At 46.2% G+C, this 16,488-nt stretch overlaps 1 protein-coding gene across 1 annotated transcript in view; it reads left to right on the top strand.

The window, feature by feature from the left end:
• The window catches only part of Lamc2 (laminin subunit gamma 2), a 58,178-nt gene that overhangs the window by 15,317 nt on the left and 26,373 nt on the right, over positions 1-16,488 (top strand). The window contains exons 2-4 of the mRNA XM_026392887.2: positions 2,772-2,960; positions 11,356-11,491; positions 14,744-14,842. Of these exons, the coding sequence (XP_026248672.2) occupies positions 2,772-2,960; positions 11,356-11,491; positions 14,744-14,842 (424 nt within the window). The remainder of the gene's footprint in view (positions 1-2,771; positions 2,961-11,355; positions 11,492-14,743; positions 14,843-16,488) is intronic.

Raw genomic sequence — 16,488 nt, 5'->3', positions numbered from 1 at the left:
TTGGCTTAAGGGAAACCCATTTGGAGAGAAGGATAATTTGGCAATAGATTTGTAACCTATTGGGCAAGTTCTGGACTAGAGATGCTGGCTAAGGGCCTCCCTTGCTGGAACATAGTGTACCCTCCTTGAAGGCTGAGAATCTTAAAGAAAACACTCCTCACCCTCCCCTCCTCCTTTTTTTTTTTTTTCCCAAAGTTGAGCTTTAGAGGAGAAAGAACAGAAGGGGTGAAAAGTGGTAAGAAAAAATTATAACAAGTTTATCTATTTTTAAAATATTGCCCTGATACATGTATCATGAGCTATCTTTAAAGTTAAATTTTTTTTTTTTAGAATTTTTTAAATATTTATTTATTTTTTCTTAGTTGTCGGCGGACACAACATCTTTGTCTGTATGTGGTGCTGAGGATCGAACCCGGGCCGCATGCACGCTAGGCGAGCAAGCTACCGCTTGAGCCACATCCCCAGCCCCTAAAGTTAAATATTACTAGCAAAAAGCATGTCCTGAATTAGAAAGGCTCAATGCAAACTTTGTAGTTAGCAGCGAGGCAGGCGGTACATGCCTGTAATCCCAGCTACTCGTGAGGCTGAGGCGGGAGGATCACAGTTGAGGCCAGCCTCAGCAACTTAGTGAGACTCTATCTCAAAATAAAATAAAATAAATAAAAGGACCGGGGTATAGCTCAGTGATAGAGCACTTGCCCAGCATGCACCATGTTTGAGGCCCTGGGTTTGATCCCCAGTACCACCACCACCAAAAAAAGAAGAAAGAAGAAAGAATTATTTTTGCACTTATTTTGAGCTTGTTCCCAACAGGCATGCAGAACAGGGAGGGCATTGGCTCACTGGATGATTGAGCTGAAGAACCTTTCAAGGATCGTTGGCGGGCGCATTTAGCTCTTGTAATGGGAACAACCATATCCTTGGTAGAAATTTCACAGCATATGACAGCTGCATGGCGCATCTGTTGGAGTCCAAAAAATCAGTTTCACAGCATTTGTTGGGAAAGATTCAGCTTGGCACCAGGTCTGAGAAAAGGCCCTGGGAGTTAGTTTTAAACTGAGTGCAAGTTGAACAGGCTGTGAGTTTAATGAAATGTTACTCTCCATCCTTGGAATGAAAATATCTAGTCTCGTTACCAGCTGAGTGAGCTGTTCAAACCGCACTAAAGTACTCCAGTAAACCCTCATCGTGCTAACAAGGATGTCGAAAATTAAGGTTTGTTGCTAAGAAGATAGTCAAGAAGAACCTAGAAATCCTCACACAGGCAATGGCTGAGAGACCAGAGGTGATAGGTCTCCAGTTTAACCTGAAGAGGAGAAAACTAAGGATTTCCCATGGTTGTCCTCGGATACTCAAAGGCTTGACTGATACAGGACCTTGTCAAACGGTGTCTTGACGATTGTATCTGTTGAATAAATAAATGAATGGAAAGAAAGTAGGTGTGTGTGTGTGTGTGTGTGTGTGTGTGTGTGTTTTCTAGAGAAGAAGTGAACACGTGGTGAAAATCCAGGGAAAGAGATAAATGTGAGACACTATAAAAGTGACTTGTAGCCCCAGTGGTACCAAGGGCAGGACAGGTCATTTTACCAGACTAGGACAGATTCCAGGGGAGGCGGCAGGAGCCTCTGTTTGGTTTGTAAGAGTGCCTACATGCAGTGCTAAATCAGGGTCATGAGAATAAGATAAAATGGAGAGGTGAGGGCTTTGGAGTCAGACCTGAGAGCAAATTACACCTTTGCTTTTTAGCTGGGTGTCGTTAGGCAAGACAACTACCCTCTCTGAGTATTCGTTTTCTCATTTGTTAAGTGAAGATAATAAACTCACATTAAAATGTGACGGTGGGAATTATTGAGCTGATGAACGTGAAGCCCTCGAAACACAGTGGACTCTGGGTAGATGTCATTGACTTCCTGTGGATGAGATGGCCTTTAAAGCAGCAGAAGAAAGTTCTAGAAACTACGGAGAGGCAGCACTTAGGAAGTCCATTAGACTTCATCATCTTTGACACATGACCTAGCACCTGGCATACAGTAGACTGAAACATCTTGAGTGTCTGCTGTATGCCAGGTGCTGGGTCATGTGTCACCTCATTGGCTGTTGAGGTCCTCCATGGAGATGTTAGTCATTCCCTGAGTCTCTTAGGAATATTTCAGGATGAGCTTCCTAGACACCATGGGGAGGTCTTTCTTAATTGGACTGTGGTTCTCTTTGCTGCTTGGCTTTGGGAGGGGCATTCAGGGCACAAGTTTGAGGACCGGAAAAGGTACCTGTCCGACAGTCTTATGGGCTCTCCAGCCTTGACTGCCACTGGAGCGACCGGTGCTGTGTATCTTGAATGCAGAACATCACTAGTTGTTAGACAGTGGGGCCCGAGCCTGCAACTGGAAGCCTCGGGCATTCTGCAGCCCGTAGACTTGCTGTGTGGAATTTCAGAGTGTTTTGAAGTCAATTCCTTGCAGATACTTAAATCATGAATTTTTGCATAAGAATATATCATTTAAGATGTTTGGTTCCTCTTAAAGAATAGGACACTCTGGCAACCTGAGTTCACATTCTCCCCGGCAGCAACCCAGCAGCACTGTGTCAGAGCTGCTTTCTTTAGGAGGAGCAAGAGTCCTCATGGTCCCCAGATGGTGCCTTTCATTCCTGCATTGAGAACCTTAAACCCACTGGTGGTACCCGGCATCATTTATACTACTACTAGCAAAAACACCTGGAAGAATGTTTCTGATGGTTTTTCTTGATGATGCCTTTCCCCCCACTCTTCCTAGTCTGCGATTGCAATGGGAAGTCCAGGAAGTGCATCTTCGATCAGGAGCTTCACCGACAGACAGGCAACGGATTCCGCTGCCTCAACTGCAATGACAACACCGATGGCGTCCACTGTGAGAGGTGCAAGGAAGGGTTTTACCGCCACAGAGACAGAGATCGCTGTTTGCCCTGCAATTGTAACCCCAAAGGTAGGTGAAGGGTGGAGGGGGAGAAAGAGGGGGAGGGGGCATGAGAGGGAAGGAGGAAGGAGGGATTGATGAAGAGGAGGGAGGGAAAGAGGAAAAGAAAGTGGAGGCCAAGAGGAAGGTGTGCAGTTTCCAGAAAACTGGGAATCCAGCAGACACTAGAGTTTGGAGCAATTTCAACCTGAAAGGAAATGTGTTTCTTTGGAGTTGGGGTTGGTGGAAACGGCTGGTGTCTTTGGACCTCGTTGACTTGAACTCTAGTGCTGAGAGTCCCATGATTAACTTTTTCAGGGAGATGACAGTCTGTGAAGCTGTCAGGGACAAGGGAAGCTTGCTTGCTTGCAGCGAAGGTCCCTCATCTCCATAACCATCACTTTGCCCAGCTTCTTGAAAAATAGGGACCCAAAAGATGGGTTTCTGTGCTTTGCCTTGTGCTAGCAATATGAAGTGGTAACCACAAGAGAGATGACAAGCAAATAGGAAGATTAGAGTCTTCCATGGGATGTTTATAAGAGAAAATAGAACAACCAACAGGAAGCTCCTAACAGGGAGGCAGGCTGATAGGAGAGCTAGTTGCTTTTCTTTTAAGTGACCCCCCCCCCCAAAAAAAAAAACAGTGCTCCAGTCGGTGAGCACACCCTGCTGTGCTTATCCTGAGCAGACAGTAAAAACAAGTTAGTAAATATAAACAAGGAGAGGCAGATAGTTCTGTGAATAAGTTAAGGTATTTTAGTTGTTGTGGTTGCCTCTTTCTTGTCATGGTTTAGTTCTCTTTGCTAGAAAATGTTAAAAAGCATGATAAACACTCATCCACTTAAAGGGGAGAGCTTTACTGCGTGGCTTACTTGCCATGTCTCTTCTGGAAACCCAATTCAGAGCAGCAGTTGAAAGAATCTAAAAGTGGGCAGATGTCAGTGAAGACAAATGAGTTGCTGGTTGAATGTGTCATATAGAAAATTGGGGAGACCCATGATGATATAGCCCATACCCCAGGGAGTCAGTCCCAAGTTCATGCAGTTTGCAATTCTCATGTGATTTGGGTCAGATTTGCTTAGCTTTGTGGTATAGAATCAGCATCCAGAATCTTCTGGAGTTAGCAGTTCTCCCTGTGAATCAAAGAACTTCATGAAGAAAACGTATTCTGCTTTAATGAGCATTTATTTAACCTCTGGGAGGAGCGCCCAGCTACTTAGAGCATGCAGCTTCTCTGAGAGTCACTGGGGTTGGCTCAGTCCAGCAGAGGGGTCGGCAAGAGTGTGATTAGAGACTCAGCTGGCTGCCCTGGAAGGCCCGAGACAGGTTATAATTTCAGAGGAGACTGAACCTTGGCGAAGAGGAAGGGTGGGGAGGAGTTCACCATCTCCTCCTTCTCAGTGTGGAGTCCTCTGCTTGCCCAGGAGCAGGGAGCCTGGTTCTATCTTTTCCCGTGGAGGGCAAGCGCCCAGACCCTGTGTGAACCACAGAGTGGAGCAAGCGGTGGAGCCAGCGATGATGCTCTTCCCTGATGTGTCGTGTGATTCTCTGATCTGTGTGCAGGTGCTGACCCGGCCAGGCCCTTTACTAGTGCGTTTCATCCAGTGCTAACCAATCATTACCCATGACATCCCAGAGGGGGCGGTGCTATTTTTTCCCCTATTTTATCAATGAGGAAAGGCTTGGAGAGGGAGAGGAAGAAGCCTGTACAGCGAAGGGGCAGAGCCAGGGCTCAAACCCACGTGTGCTCACATCAGAGTCATAGCCTCCAGGATACTGGTGGATTTGGGAGCCAGGCAGCCTGGATCCAGTTCAAATCTGGGCACTACTGCTACCTCTGGGTCACCTGGGGCACATTCAATAACCTCTCCCTGCTCCAGTATCCTCATCTGAGAAAAGTCATCCATCATAGAATCTGGCAGAAAGAAAATGATGCTTGTTTGACAACAAATTGGAGTTGATTGTAGTTGGTGTAATTAAGATGGAGGTCAAGGTCCCAATCTCCTGGAACGCTGAGCTTTTTAAAAAATTACATTCCAGCATGAAAGAAGCCTTGTAGAAGCCACATATTTGGTCTGAAACTGTCAGTTAACCTATTACTTATTATTAACATCTCCCAGTTGGCAGTGAATATTTTTAAATATGTTTCAACAGTGGGAAAGCTGACCTAGAAAGTCAACCAGTGGCCTAAAGTCTCCTAGCAAGGGACAGCCAGACCTAATGTTTAACCCACCTCCTCGTCCTGGACACAGTTACCACACGAAAGAAAAAATTTAGGAAATAAAAAAAAAGGGGGGGGCGTTAAAAGGTGACATCCAGGGGAGACCGCAGGAGTCCAGGGAAAACATCATGGACCTTGTTTTCTAAGATCTGACTAATACTTGACACTGTTCCTGAGCATTTTCATATACTGTATCTTTTGTTGGCTTCCATAACAGCCTGACAACCCTGATGATTTAACACGTCCTGCCTCCTCCGTTATAAAGACCAAAGCTTCAGGGTCTAACGGGCCCAAGTTGAGTGTTGGGTCAGTGGCAGAGGCTGCTCCTGCCACCTACTACTCCTGCTCCACCTCAGCTGTGCCACTCAGTAAACCGGAGGCACAAATATAATGTCCGGTGTGCTTTCTCAGTCTCACAATCAGCTGGAGATCATTTCCCCTTTGAAGTCACAGCTGGCAAGGGAATTTGTTGTACATTCAGTTTCACATGCAAAAGAAGCCGCTCATTCCATGTGTGGCAAACAAACCCCACAGCTTCACTCATCCCCACAGTGGGTGCAGATTTTGGATTCCACGTCCATTTCTCATATGCTCCAAAGTGAGGCTTCTTTTTAGGTAATGGTGTTATGGGCTCAGCAACATATTGAAACCCTATGTGAATGTATATTTTTACCTCCCATGACACCTAAATTCTTGAGGTCTGTGTGGACATCATTGATATGGACTTGTTCTCTTAGTTTTATTATCACTTACATATCTATGAATCTGATCGAGGGATTATTCATATCATAATATTTGAACTATTGTTTAAAACGTGTCTTTAAATGTAAGTGTACATATGTATAGGTATTTGGGGGAGGGTACTGGGGATTGAACCCAGAGGCACTTAACCACTAAGCCACATCCCCAGCCATTTTTTATATTTTATTTTTAGAGACAAGGTCTCACTGAATTGCTTAGGGCCTTGCTAAATTGTTGAGGCTGGCTTTGAACTCACGATCCTTCTGCCTCAGCCTCCCAAGCTGCTGGGATTACAGGTGTGCATCATGGCACCTGCTTACACATGTATTTTCAAGTGTTCTCAAAAGGAAATAAACTCTCTTGGATTAAATTTTAAATAATAATAATTTTTAACACCCTCTCGAGTCCTCATGTGGACTCTATCTACATAAGCCCTGAAAGTGTGCATTGATTCAATTATTGCTTATGGAAACAGAAAGATCTTCTTAATTTGTTCTTTAAAGCCAATTGTTTATAATCCCTAAAACTAGTTTATAATCTAAGAGTTGGGGCATATGTTTTTATTTTCGTGAGACACTTTGAAAACCCAGCGTTATTACTCTGGAAGTTTCGTGTCATGAAATAAGTTAGTCATGTTCACAGAAAGTTAACATGTCAACTTTGAAGGCTTGAAGGGGGCCTCCGGGGTAAATGACAGTATAATGTAGGAAATAGACTAGTCTCTTAGAGCATGATAAACTACATTTTTTTGAACACCTACTATATGTGCGACTCTGAATTAGGCACTTTGTATATCTTAGCTCACAGTCTCCCAACAGCCCTAGAAGGTATCTGTTGTCATCATCATTTAAAAGAAGTAGGGAAGCAGCTTGCCCAAGGACACACTGCTAGTGAGAGCCAGAGCTGGCATTTGACTTGAGAGCTATTGGTCTTTAACACCTGGGCTGTTTTCTGGTTCCCCAGCTTCCTCTAGCAGTATTCTCTAGACAGTGTCCCACAGAACACTGTGACCCTTAGGATAATAATAGGTATTGCCTTAGGATGTCCAATAATGTTCAGAAACATTGGCATTAAAAGTTAAACAATGGGAGTGGGGGCAGCCTGGGAGGAATGGAGGAATTTTGGATAGGACAAAGGGGAGGGAGGAGAAGGGAGAGGGCATGGGGGTAGGAAAGGCAGTGGAATGAGATGGACATCATTACCCTAAATACATGTATGAAGACACTAACGGTGTGACTCTACTTTGTGTACAACCAGAGAAATGAAAAATTGTGCTCCGTATGTGTACTATGAATTGAAATGCATTCTGTTGTCATGTATAACAAATTAGAGTAGATAAATACATTTTTTTAAAAAGTTAAACAAGGGCTAGGGTGCAGCTTAGGGGTAGAGTGCTTGTCCAGTGTGTGCAATCCCTGGGTTCCAACCCCAGCACTGAAAGAAAAAAAAATGCTGAGCAAGCTTTTTGCCTACTGAATGTATGATTATGTTATCAATCTCTAAAAGATTTAGCTTACACCATTTCTTAAACCGTTGACCACAGAATACTTACTTTCCTGGGACATAGTTAATACTTCTCAGAAGAATGCTTTGTAGAATACCGTCTGGGACTATTTGGGCCAAACCCAAAGCCAAGTATGATATTTTCTACCCTATAAGGTTCTTATTATTATTCCTATAATTTATAATTCACTTCTAAATAACTCCTGCAGAGAGAATATTCTGAAGTTGAAAGTATAATTATCATTAATTTGAATGGGAAAAAAAAAAGTGTTTCTGGGGCTGAGGTTATGGCTCGGGTAGAGCGCTCGCCTCGCACATGCGAGGCCCTGGGTTCGATCCTCAGCACCACATAAAAATAAATAAATAAAATAAAGGTATAAAGAATGTGTTTCTGGGTTCCCCAGTCAACATGCATTTATGTTAAAACAACCGATCTCATTACAGAGAGACTTTTTTTTTTTAAATCTAATGTTATTAATGACAGCATAACTTTAAAAGGAATTTTCCTTCCTAGCTTCCTTTGCTGACCGCTTATAGAGCTGTGAGTGTGGTGGTCTCCAAACCCAAACCCAGCAGCCTCTCCGTGTTCCACCCTGTTGCCTTCAGCTCTGAGAACTCTCATTCTCCTCTCTTGATTCCCAGACCTGCCATCCCTGGGTTGACTCTGTCCTGAGACTTCTCCTCTCTGAACATCCTCACCCTTAATCAGTGGGGTTCCAGTTCTGCTCACAGCTTTCCCCTCCTCTCTCTGGGCGCCCCCAGAGTGATCTCGTGCTTACTGGGGCTTCTTAGCCTGTGTGCTGAGGGCTCCTACACCTTCGTCGCCAGCCCCTTTCTGGTGCTGCAGATGAGTACTTCCTCCTGGATGCGCCACTGGAAAGGCCAGCTCTGAAGCTCAACTCCCTGCCTTCACTTTAGGATTCATCCCAGGGTCTTGCTGTCCTTTGGCCTTCTCAGCTGGGTGAATAGATCACAGTCCCGAGAGCTGTGAACTGTGGCACCAGGGTGTCATCCAGATGGTCTCTTCTTCCTCAGCATCCGTGACCCCACAGCTGCCCACACCTGTTCATTCTACGTCCACTATGGCTCTTGCCACATCCCCCCACCTCCGCTGTGGCTCTCCATCCAGGCCATCATGGTCCGGGTGGATGCAGGCCGGTCTTGCCCTTTCCAAGCCATCAGTAGATTGCTCCAGAGGGTCTCAATGGCAGGACGTCTCTTGTCACTACCTGCCTGCACCTCTGAGAGTTCCTTATTCTCCAAAAGTTGACCTGTCATCCAGCTGAAAACTTTTAATCCACTACTAGGTAGTATGAGCTAGCATAGAGAAGGTGCCTAACTCAATATCTCTTGTGTGTTCAAAAAATGTCGCTTACACTCTTACTACAGAGCGCTCCTTCAAGCCTTGCAAAGGTGACATGGAGCTGTTCACAGACTCTCACTGTGAAGGTGACTAATTTCTTTCATGTTTCACATGCCTCATAAAAGCCTTTATATAGGCACAGAGCCAATTCATTTATTGATTTGAATTCAATCTACTAGTGGGTTAAAAATTCACAGAAAGATAACTAATAAACTCACTAACAAACATGTAGCTCTGGCTGATATTCTCTGGTCTCTGTGGATTATGGCCACCCTAATGATCGCAGTTATTTGAAATATATGGATTATTTTACGGTTCTGCCTGCTGCAGGGACATTATAAAAGTAGCTAGCCTTCTACCTCATCTTTTGGCTCTCGGTCAACTCCTGTCACAAAAGCCCCTCCCTCTTCCTTGACAAACACACATTAACCCTGCAGATTTCCAGGTGCCTGCTTTGCGTGGGGCGCTGTGCTGCAACCTAAGCAGGGAAGGTGAAAAGTAAAGCCAGGCCGAGGACTAGAGTGGGGGTGGTGGGGGGTGGCGGGGCAGACAGTTTAGATACAGGAGTCGGAGAAGATTTCTCCAGGAAGTAACATCTAGTCTCACCAGAGTGTTGCAAATGGGCCAACGAGGAGAAGTTTGGGGAAAGAGCATTCCAGAAAGAGCAGAAGGTGCAACCATGCTGAGAAAGCAGTCCAGCACCTTCCAGGAATAGGAAGGGAGGCTGGGTGGCAGGAGCTTAGTGAGCCAGGGTAAGAGATGAGGGAAGGGAGGCAGGGTCTCAGGCCAGGGCGTGGGGTTTGCATTTGATTCTGCTACTAGTGGGGTCCAAGCCAGAGGACTTCAATAAAACACGATCTCAGTTACCTTTTGAAAAGAGCATGCGCTGGCTTCCATATGGAGACTGGAGCATGGAGAGGGGAGGATGGAGGCTGAGGCAAGTGAGGTGGGGCCCAGGTGAGAGAAGATGGAGGCTTAGCCTGGGCGGGCACAAAGGCAGGTAGGCGGTGAGAGGTGGTGACATTCCACAGTGGTTCTTCTTCTTTTTTTTTTTTTTTTTCACCCTGAGAGCGTCTCATTTTTCATCAACCCTCAATTTGAGAGGATGCATTTGCACCTAAGAGCATGTCCCTGAAAAACTGAGAAGGTGAGAGCCACACTCTAAGGCACTAACAGGCCGGCACAGGGTGGCGTTCCATGAGATGCATTCAGCAAGGTGTGAGGGTGAGGGGCCCCTCTCCAGGCAGGTGGAGATGTTTTTGGTGAATAGGCCTTTTTGAGCTCTTAAAAAGCTTACCAGGAGCTGGGGTTGTGGCTCAGCGGGTAGAGCACTCACCTAGCACATGCGAGGCCCTGGGTTCGATCCTCAGCACCACATAAAATAAATAAGTAAATAAAATGAAGGGATTGTGTCCAACTACAACTAAAAAATAAATATTTTTTTTAAAAAAAGCATGCCAGCCAACAAATACACGAAAGAATGTTCAACATCTTTAGTAATCAGGGAAATGAAAATCAAAACTACGCTGAGATTTTTATTTCACTCCAGTTAGAATGACAATCATTAAGAACACAAAAAATAATAAATGTTGATAAGGATGCAGGGGGAAAAAAAAAGAACACTTATATACTGTTGGTAGGATTGTAAATTAGCGTAATCTCTGTGGAGATTTGTAGGGGTTCCTCAAAAGACCAGGAATGGGCTCCTAGGTGTTTTTCCTAAAGAAATAAAATTAGCATATACAGTGATGCACGCATCTGTATGTTTATAGCAGCCCAATTCACAATAGCCCAGTTGTGGAGCCAGCCTAGGTGTCCATCAACAGATGAAAATGGGTAAAGAAAATGTTGGTATATATACATGGGATAGTTTTACTCAGCCATAAAGAAAACAAAACTACACCATCTGCAGGCAAATGGATGGTTCCGGAGAACATTGTGCTAAGTGAGATAGGTCCAGGGTCATATGTTTCTTTTATATGCAGAAGCTAGAGAGAAACAAGGAAAAAGGGACCCCATGAAAATAGAAGTGAGACCAGTAGAACAGAGAAAGGGAATGTGGAGGAGAAGGGGAGGGGAAGGGGAGGTACAGGGGAATGAATGAGACCAATCTATGCCATGTGCACATAAGAAATTTTAAGAGGCCCTGCCATACCAACACTGATTCCTGAAAGGTGGTTTTCGTCTGTTAGAGATAAGGGGGGATGTCGCTCAGTCTGTGCTATGAGCTCACTCCTAAGAGGCAGATGTGCTCAGTCACAGATTTTCTTTCTTGAGATCTCAATGACTTGATGGACTGCTTCAGAAAAGCCGTAGGCTGATGCTCCCTAATGCCAAATCAGGGCAGGTGTGTAAATAAAAATGACTTTATGAGCAATTTCATTTCTGTTCATGAAGATAACAGAACCATCAGCTGTCAAAACCATCTCTACTGGGTGGAAGAATGCTCAGATGATTTGAAATAATTATTCGAGGCAGCAGGTGCTGGATATTACTAGGTGTCTTGAGCTCCCGCAGGTGGGAAGTTGTTTCCTAATGCCTTGTAAGTTAAATACTTTCTTTTCATCTTCCCTTTCCCCCCACCTGGTGGGTTGCAGGTTCTCTGAGTGCTCGGTGTGACAATTCTGGACGATGCAGCTGTAAGCCAGGTGTGACAGGAGACAGATGTGACCGGTGTCTGCCAGGCTTCCACACGCTCACTGACGCCGGGTGCATCCGAGACCAGAGACAACTGTGAGCATCCCCACCCCACCATTGCTCTCATTAATGGGAATAATGACAATGACATTCCATCGGTGATCACTTTCATTTAATGAGCATCTACAGTGTGCTAAACACTGTTTTGGGTACTTCATGTGGGTTATCTAATTTAATCCTCACACCAACCCTAAGGGATTGGGGGTGTCATTATGTTCGTTGTAAAGATCAGAAATTTAAACCAGGAGAAGCTAAGTTGGCCCACGTTACTGAGGAGGGTGGGCCTGCTATTCCAGCCCAGACTCTTGGCCTCTGAACCTGTTTTCTTCACCCTGACCATTGCCTCCTGTGAAGAACCAGGACGGAGGGACAGAGTCCATCACATTCTAACCTGGGACCCAAGGAACTTGGCATAGAAAAACTTTTCTACCTAATCTCAGTTCCCCTTAGTTTGTAACATTCTCTGTCTCTCAAATTCATTTTTGGAAGAAGATAGAGAATAACACATCGTAAACCCCAGCCAGTCTGCAGAGATGCTGAGCTAGGGGAGTGGTAAAGCATTAGCTAGAAGGCTACTGACAGAGGAATTGCTACAACTGACGGGAAACCCAAATAAACCCACTTTGCCTGATTAAAGCCTCTCAGCTTCAACTTCTTCACCTTCAAGCTCCTGTCCCCATGCTTCAACCCATAAATATCCTTGAACTCTATCCTCCCGGAGGTGGGTTTGAGACTTGCTCCCATCTCCCCTTGTCAAGCATAGCCACGTTGTGCAAAAGCTCTTTCTCTTTGGCAAAACTCATCGTTCAGTGATTTGCATACTGCATGGTGGGCGAAAAGGGCCAGGTTTGGTGACAATTTGGCAAGCCAGCCAGGAGCGTAGTCCAGATGGGCCTTTTGCCAGTGGCTCGAAGACCCCTACTGGTATTGAGAGCCTACGGATGAGTCCGAGGAGCTAACTGCCTGGGCCATTGATCCCAGGGACCATCCTGGGACTTTCTCTGGCTTGGTGCTGCCAACTTTCAACCTTGAGCACATACTTTCACTTTTGCGATAGAGAAACCATTTCTGGATTGGGGAGATGTCTTATTTGGTGAGTGACTTAGATACGAGTTCCCGTTTCTCCTTCCTCCTCTGGTTTGGCCTTCATGTGGAGGGTCTTGTTTTGGGGAAAATGCCTGCTATTAGGGAAGAATTAGGGAAATCTCTACTCTTAGAAGTTTTCTTGGTTTTGTTTGGATTCTGAGATCTGCTTCTGGCATAAATAACACAAGTAGGGACTTTTGATCCGGTTTGTCTAAACTCTGAAGCACTGGGAATTGTTCATTCCGTTCCCACACGCAGACCTTTGGGCTGCATTCTCCAAACTTAGGCGACTGTAAGCTACACTGTCATGGAAAGGAAAAAGATGGTACGTTCCTGTAGTGCCACATGGCCACGGCGTACTCTTGACTCTGAAGAGAAATGGCCTGGAGATGGTCCTGGTTGGGTGACATTGTTGCCCGTGTTTTCAGCCCCTTGCCCAGATGGCACAGCCTCCTGTCTCAGCTGTGCTGTCCTAGTTATTGTTGTCACCCGCTCTCTTACCTCTGGGCTTTTGCACAGATTGTCCCTTCTGGCCCTTCCTGACCTCTTAGATCATCTTCAGAGACTCCCCCCGAGGCCCGGCCCCTCTCAGCAGCCCTTTTGAAACATGAAGGAGATCATATTGCTGCTCTGCTCGAAGCTCTCCCTGAGCTCCCCCTCCCCAGTTCCCAAGGCCTGTGGGGCCTGCAGGACCCTCTGCCCTCTGCACCTGCCGCCCAGGCTCCACCCTCCTGGCTCCATGCTCCAGCCACAGCACCCTGCCTTCCCTTCTTCAAAGGAGCCACAAGCATGTGGCCCTGCACCCCTGGAGCACCCAAAGACATGCAGTGCCTTGTGGAGCTCCGTTGCACCTCATCATCCTGCAGGCCCCCCCCCACTAGTCTGCATCCCTCACCCCTCAAATCTCTCATTTTCTGTCTGCATTGGCTTGTCCGTTCCTCCCCCTAAAATGTGAGTCCTGCTACGGCTTTGTCTTGTTCGTTGCTGGGTCCCCAGGGCCTTGAGGGGGAAGAGGCCCTACAAGGTGTCCCAGGGTGGCTGCAGCTGCCCTTGTGCTATGTGCCATTGCTGTTCACACACCTGTCCTGCCTTGAGACTAAGAGCCTGGGGCTCTTTCCTATTTCTCTTAGTGTCCTGGGTTCTTAGTGCACAGAAGGTGCTATTTGTCAGTAGTCATGGAGGGACTAAGACAAGGAGGAGCCCGTGGGAATTGAGAGACAAAGCTTGGAAAGGAATCCTGGCCCTGAGCCTATCGGAACCTAGAGTGGGGTGGGGGTGGGGGTGGGGTGGGGGGTGTGAGGGAGAGGGAGGAGTCAAGGGCACTCCAGCCTTGGGCAGAATTTGGATATAGTCACAGGCCATCAGAGGACAAGGAGATCAGTAGGGAAAAGACAATGACCTTGGTTTGAGACCCATGAAATAGACACCTCATTGTGTGTCAAAATGAGTGATGGAGACCAGTGCTAATCATGAGACAGGGAGATTATGCTAGCATCAAATGATTTTTTTTTTTTTGTACAGGAATTGAACCCAGAGGTTTAATATACATTTTCATTTTCCTTGGATTTGTACTTAGGAGTGGAACTGCTGGAGTTTGGTTGAATTTTATTTTGTTTTAGTAGCAGGACTCTCAACGAAGTGCTTTTGTTTGATTCTGATACTGGTTGATGTGATTCATACCTGAAATCCCAGTAACTCAGGAGGCTGAGGCAGGAGGATTCCAAGTTGAAGGGCCAGACTCAGCAATTTAGGGAAGCCCTGAGCAACTTAGTGAGTCCCTGTCTTAAAATTTTAAAAATTGAAAAAAAAGGGGCTGGGATAAAGCTAAATGGTAAAGCACCCCTGGGTTCAATCCCCAGTATCCAAAAAAAAAAAAAAAAAAAAGTCAACCAAACTAAAATAAATAGTTTAGTAATGAACTTGGGTTGCATTCTGGCACAAGCCCCTCATTAAGAGTAGGTAACGAACAGTTCATGGACTGGCTGCCACCCACACACCGCCCTGTGAGCAGCACCGGCATAGACAGCTGTGTCCTTAGAGAGTGGAGAAGGATTAGCAGGAGTGGGGACCGCCAGGAGAAGCCTCACTGAAGCAGACTTTGCCCAGCTTGGCGATGCTTGCTCCTGAGTGGGGCCATCTTTGTGATTTCAGTGGTGAAGCATTTGGAAGCCCATCCCTAATTTCCTTTTTCTTCTTTCCCAGAGATTCCAAGTGTGACTGTGACCCAGCTGGCATCGCAGGGCCCTGTGACGCCAGCCGCTGTGTCTGCAAGCCAGCTGTCACTGGAGACCGCTGTGATAGGTTTGTGTGTACCATGTCCCTACAGACAGCAGGGGTGGTGCCTGGGCAACTGGCACGAGAGCTAATCCTTTGAGTGCGGTTATGGAGAAAGGATCCCAAACAAGTACTGATGCCCTTCCTCCTGCTCTCTGTCCTCGAAAACTGTTTTGTTTTGTTCTTTTTAAAATATAGTGGAGCCGTGCGCAGTGGCGCACACCTGTAATCCCAGCGGCTCGGGAGGCTGAGACAGGCGGATCACGAGTTCAAAGCCAGCCTCAGCAATGGCGAGGCATTTAGCAACTCAGTGAGACCCTGTCTCTAATAAAATCCCAAATTGGGCTGGACTGAATGTGGCTCAGTGGTTGCGTGCCCCGAGTTCAATCCCCAGTACCAAAAAAATAAAATAAATAAAATACAGTGGAGCCTCCACAACTTTTCTACTCCACACTGTACTCTGGGGCCCCTTCTCTGTTTTTACTGTGACAGAGGCAGGGGCCTCAGAGAGTCCCCTTGCCAGCTGGCTCTGAATCCCAGGTGGGCGGCTGCAAGGTGGTATGCAATAATGAGGTCACGTGACTCCCCCTGGTCTTGGGAAACGCCTGGCCTAATTAAGCATGTTGGGAAAGTCCTTGTAAGAGGGAATATCACAGCATATGGCCATATATAACCATCGTCAACTGAAAAGGAGCAGCCCCGGGGCTGGGGTGGTGGTTACATGCACACACATGAGCCGGGGCATGAGGTAAGAGCCCCTCGGGTCTGTGCCATGTTGGGGCTGGTGGAACAGCCAGGAGCCCTCCACCCGCGGTTGTCACTGCAGGACACTGCTTAAGTACGAACCGGGCTCAGACTCCCCTCTTCCTGTCCTGAGGTTAGAGGGGGCGGTGAGGCTGGCCCCAGAGGTAAAGGCTTCCTCCCCATTTCCTTAAAAAAGCAGTTCCTGGCACCCTGCCAGTCCCTTCTACCTGGGTGGAGGAAATGCCACATACACTCCTGGCTTGGGTTTTCAGGGGGTTCTCTGCTGCTGAGGTGAGGACAAGGAGAAATACCTTAAGTGTTAAGAGAAGCCACACCACGAGAGCCTTTTTCATTTCAGAATCCAACACAGAATTAGAAAGTTCCATTAAAAAGTGCCACCACCCATCAGTAGACCTCTGCTAAAGATATGCCATCCCCATGCCACGAGGGGTCCCTAAAAATGACTGCTATACTGGCTTTTAGGGTAGTCATTTTCCTTGCTTTTCTTTGTAACTTAGTATGCGTTATTCATAAGTTGGTATGCATTATTCGTAACTGAATTCATTCATAATTCTGATGTGTTCCTAAAAACCACCATTTAGTTTTGCCTGATTTTTTCCCATTCTTTATCCTTCCTCTCCACCCCACTCCTTCATCCCTCCATTGGGTCCTTCCTTTCTTGTTTTCTAATGTACAGATTGATTTTTTTAATACATTATTTTGAGTTGTAGGTAGACACAAACCTTTATTTTATTTATTTATTTTATGTGGTGCTGAGGATCTAACCCAGTGCCTCACACATGCTAGGCAAGCGCTCTACCACTGAGCCACACCCCAGCCCCCACAGTGATTTTGTTAAACCCTTGCTCTCAGAAAAAAACACAGTGCTTGCTTTATATATGTTCTCTGAAGCATCTGTTGTTCTCAGC

The sequence above is a fragment of the Urocitellus parryii genome, chromosome 9 (assembly GCF_045843805.1).
Source record: "Urocitellus parryii isolate mUroPar1 chromosome 9, mUroPar1.hap1, whole genome shotgun sequence".
Lineage (NCBI taxonomy): Eukaryota > Metazoa > Chordata > Mammalia > Rodentia > Sciuridae > Urocitellus > Urocitellus parryii.
The sequence above is the reverse complement of the archived record's forward strand: the minus strand, read 5'-3'. Positions and strand labels throughout refer to the sequence as shown.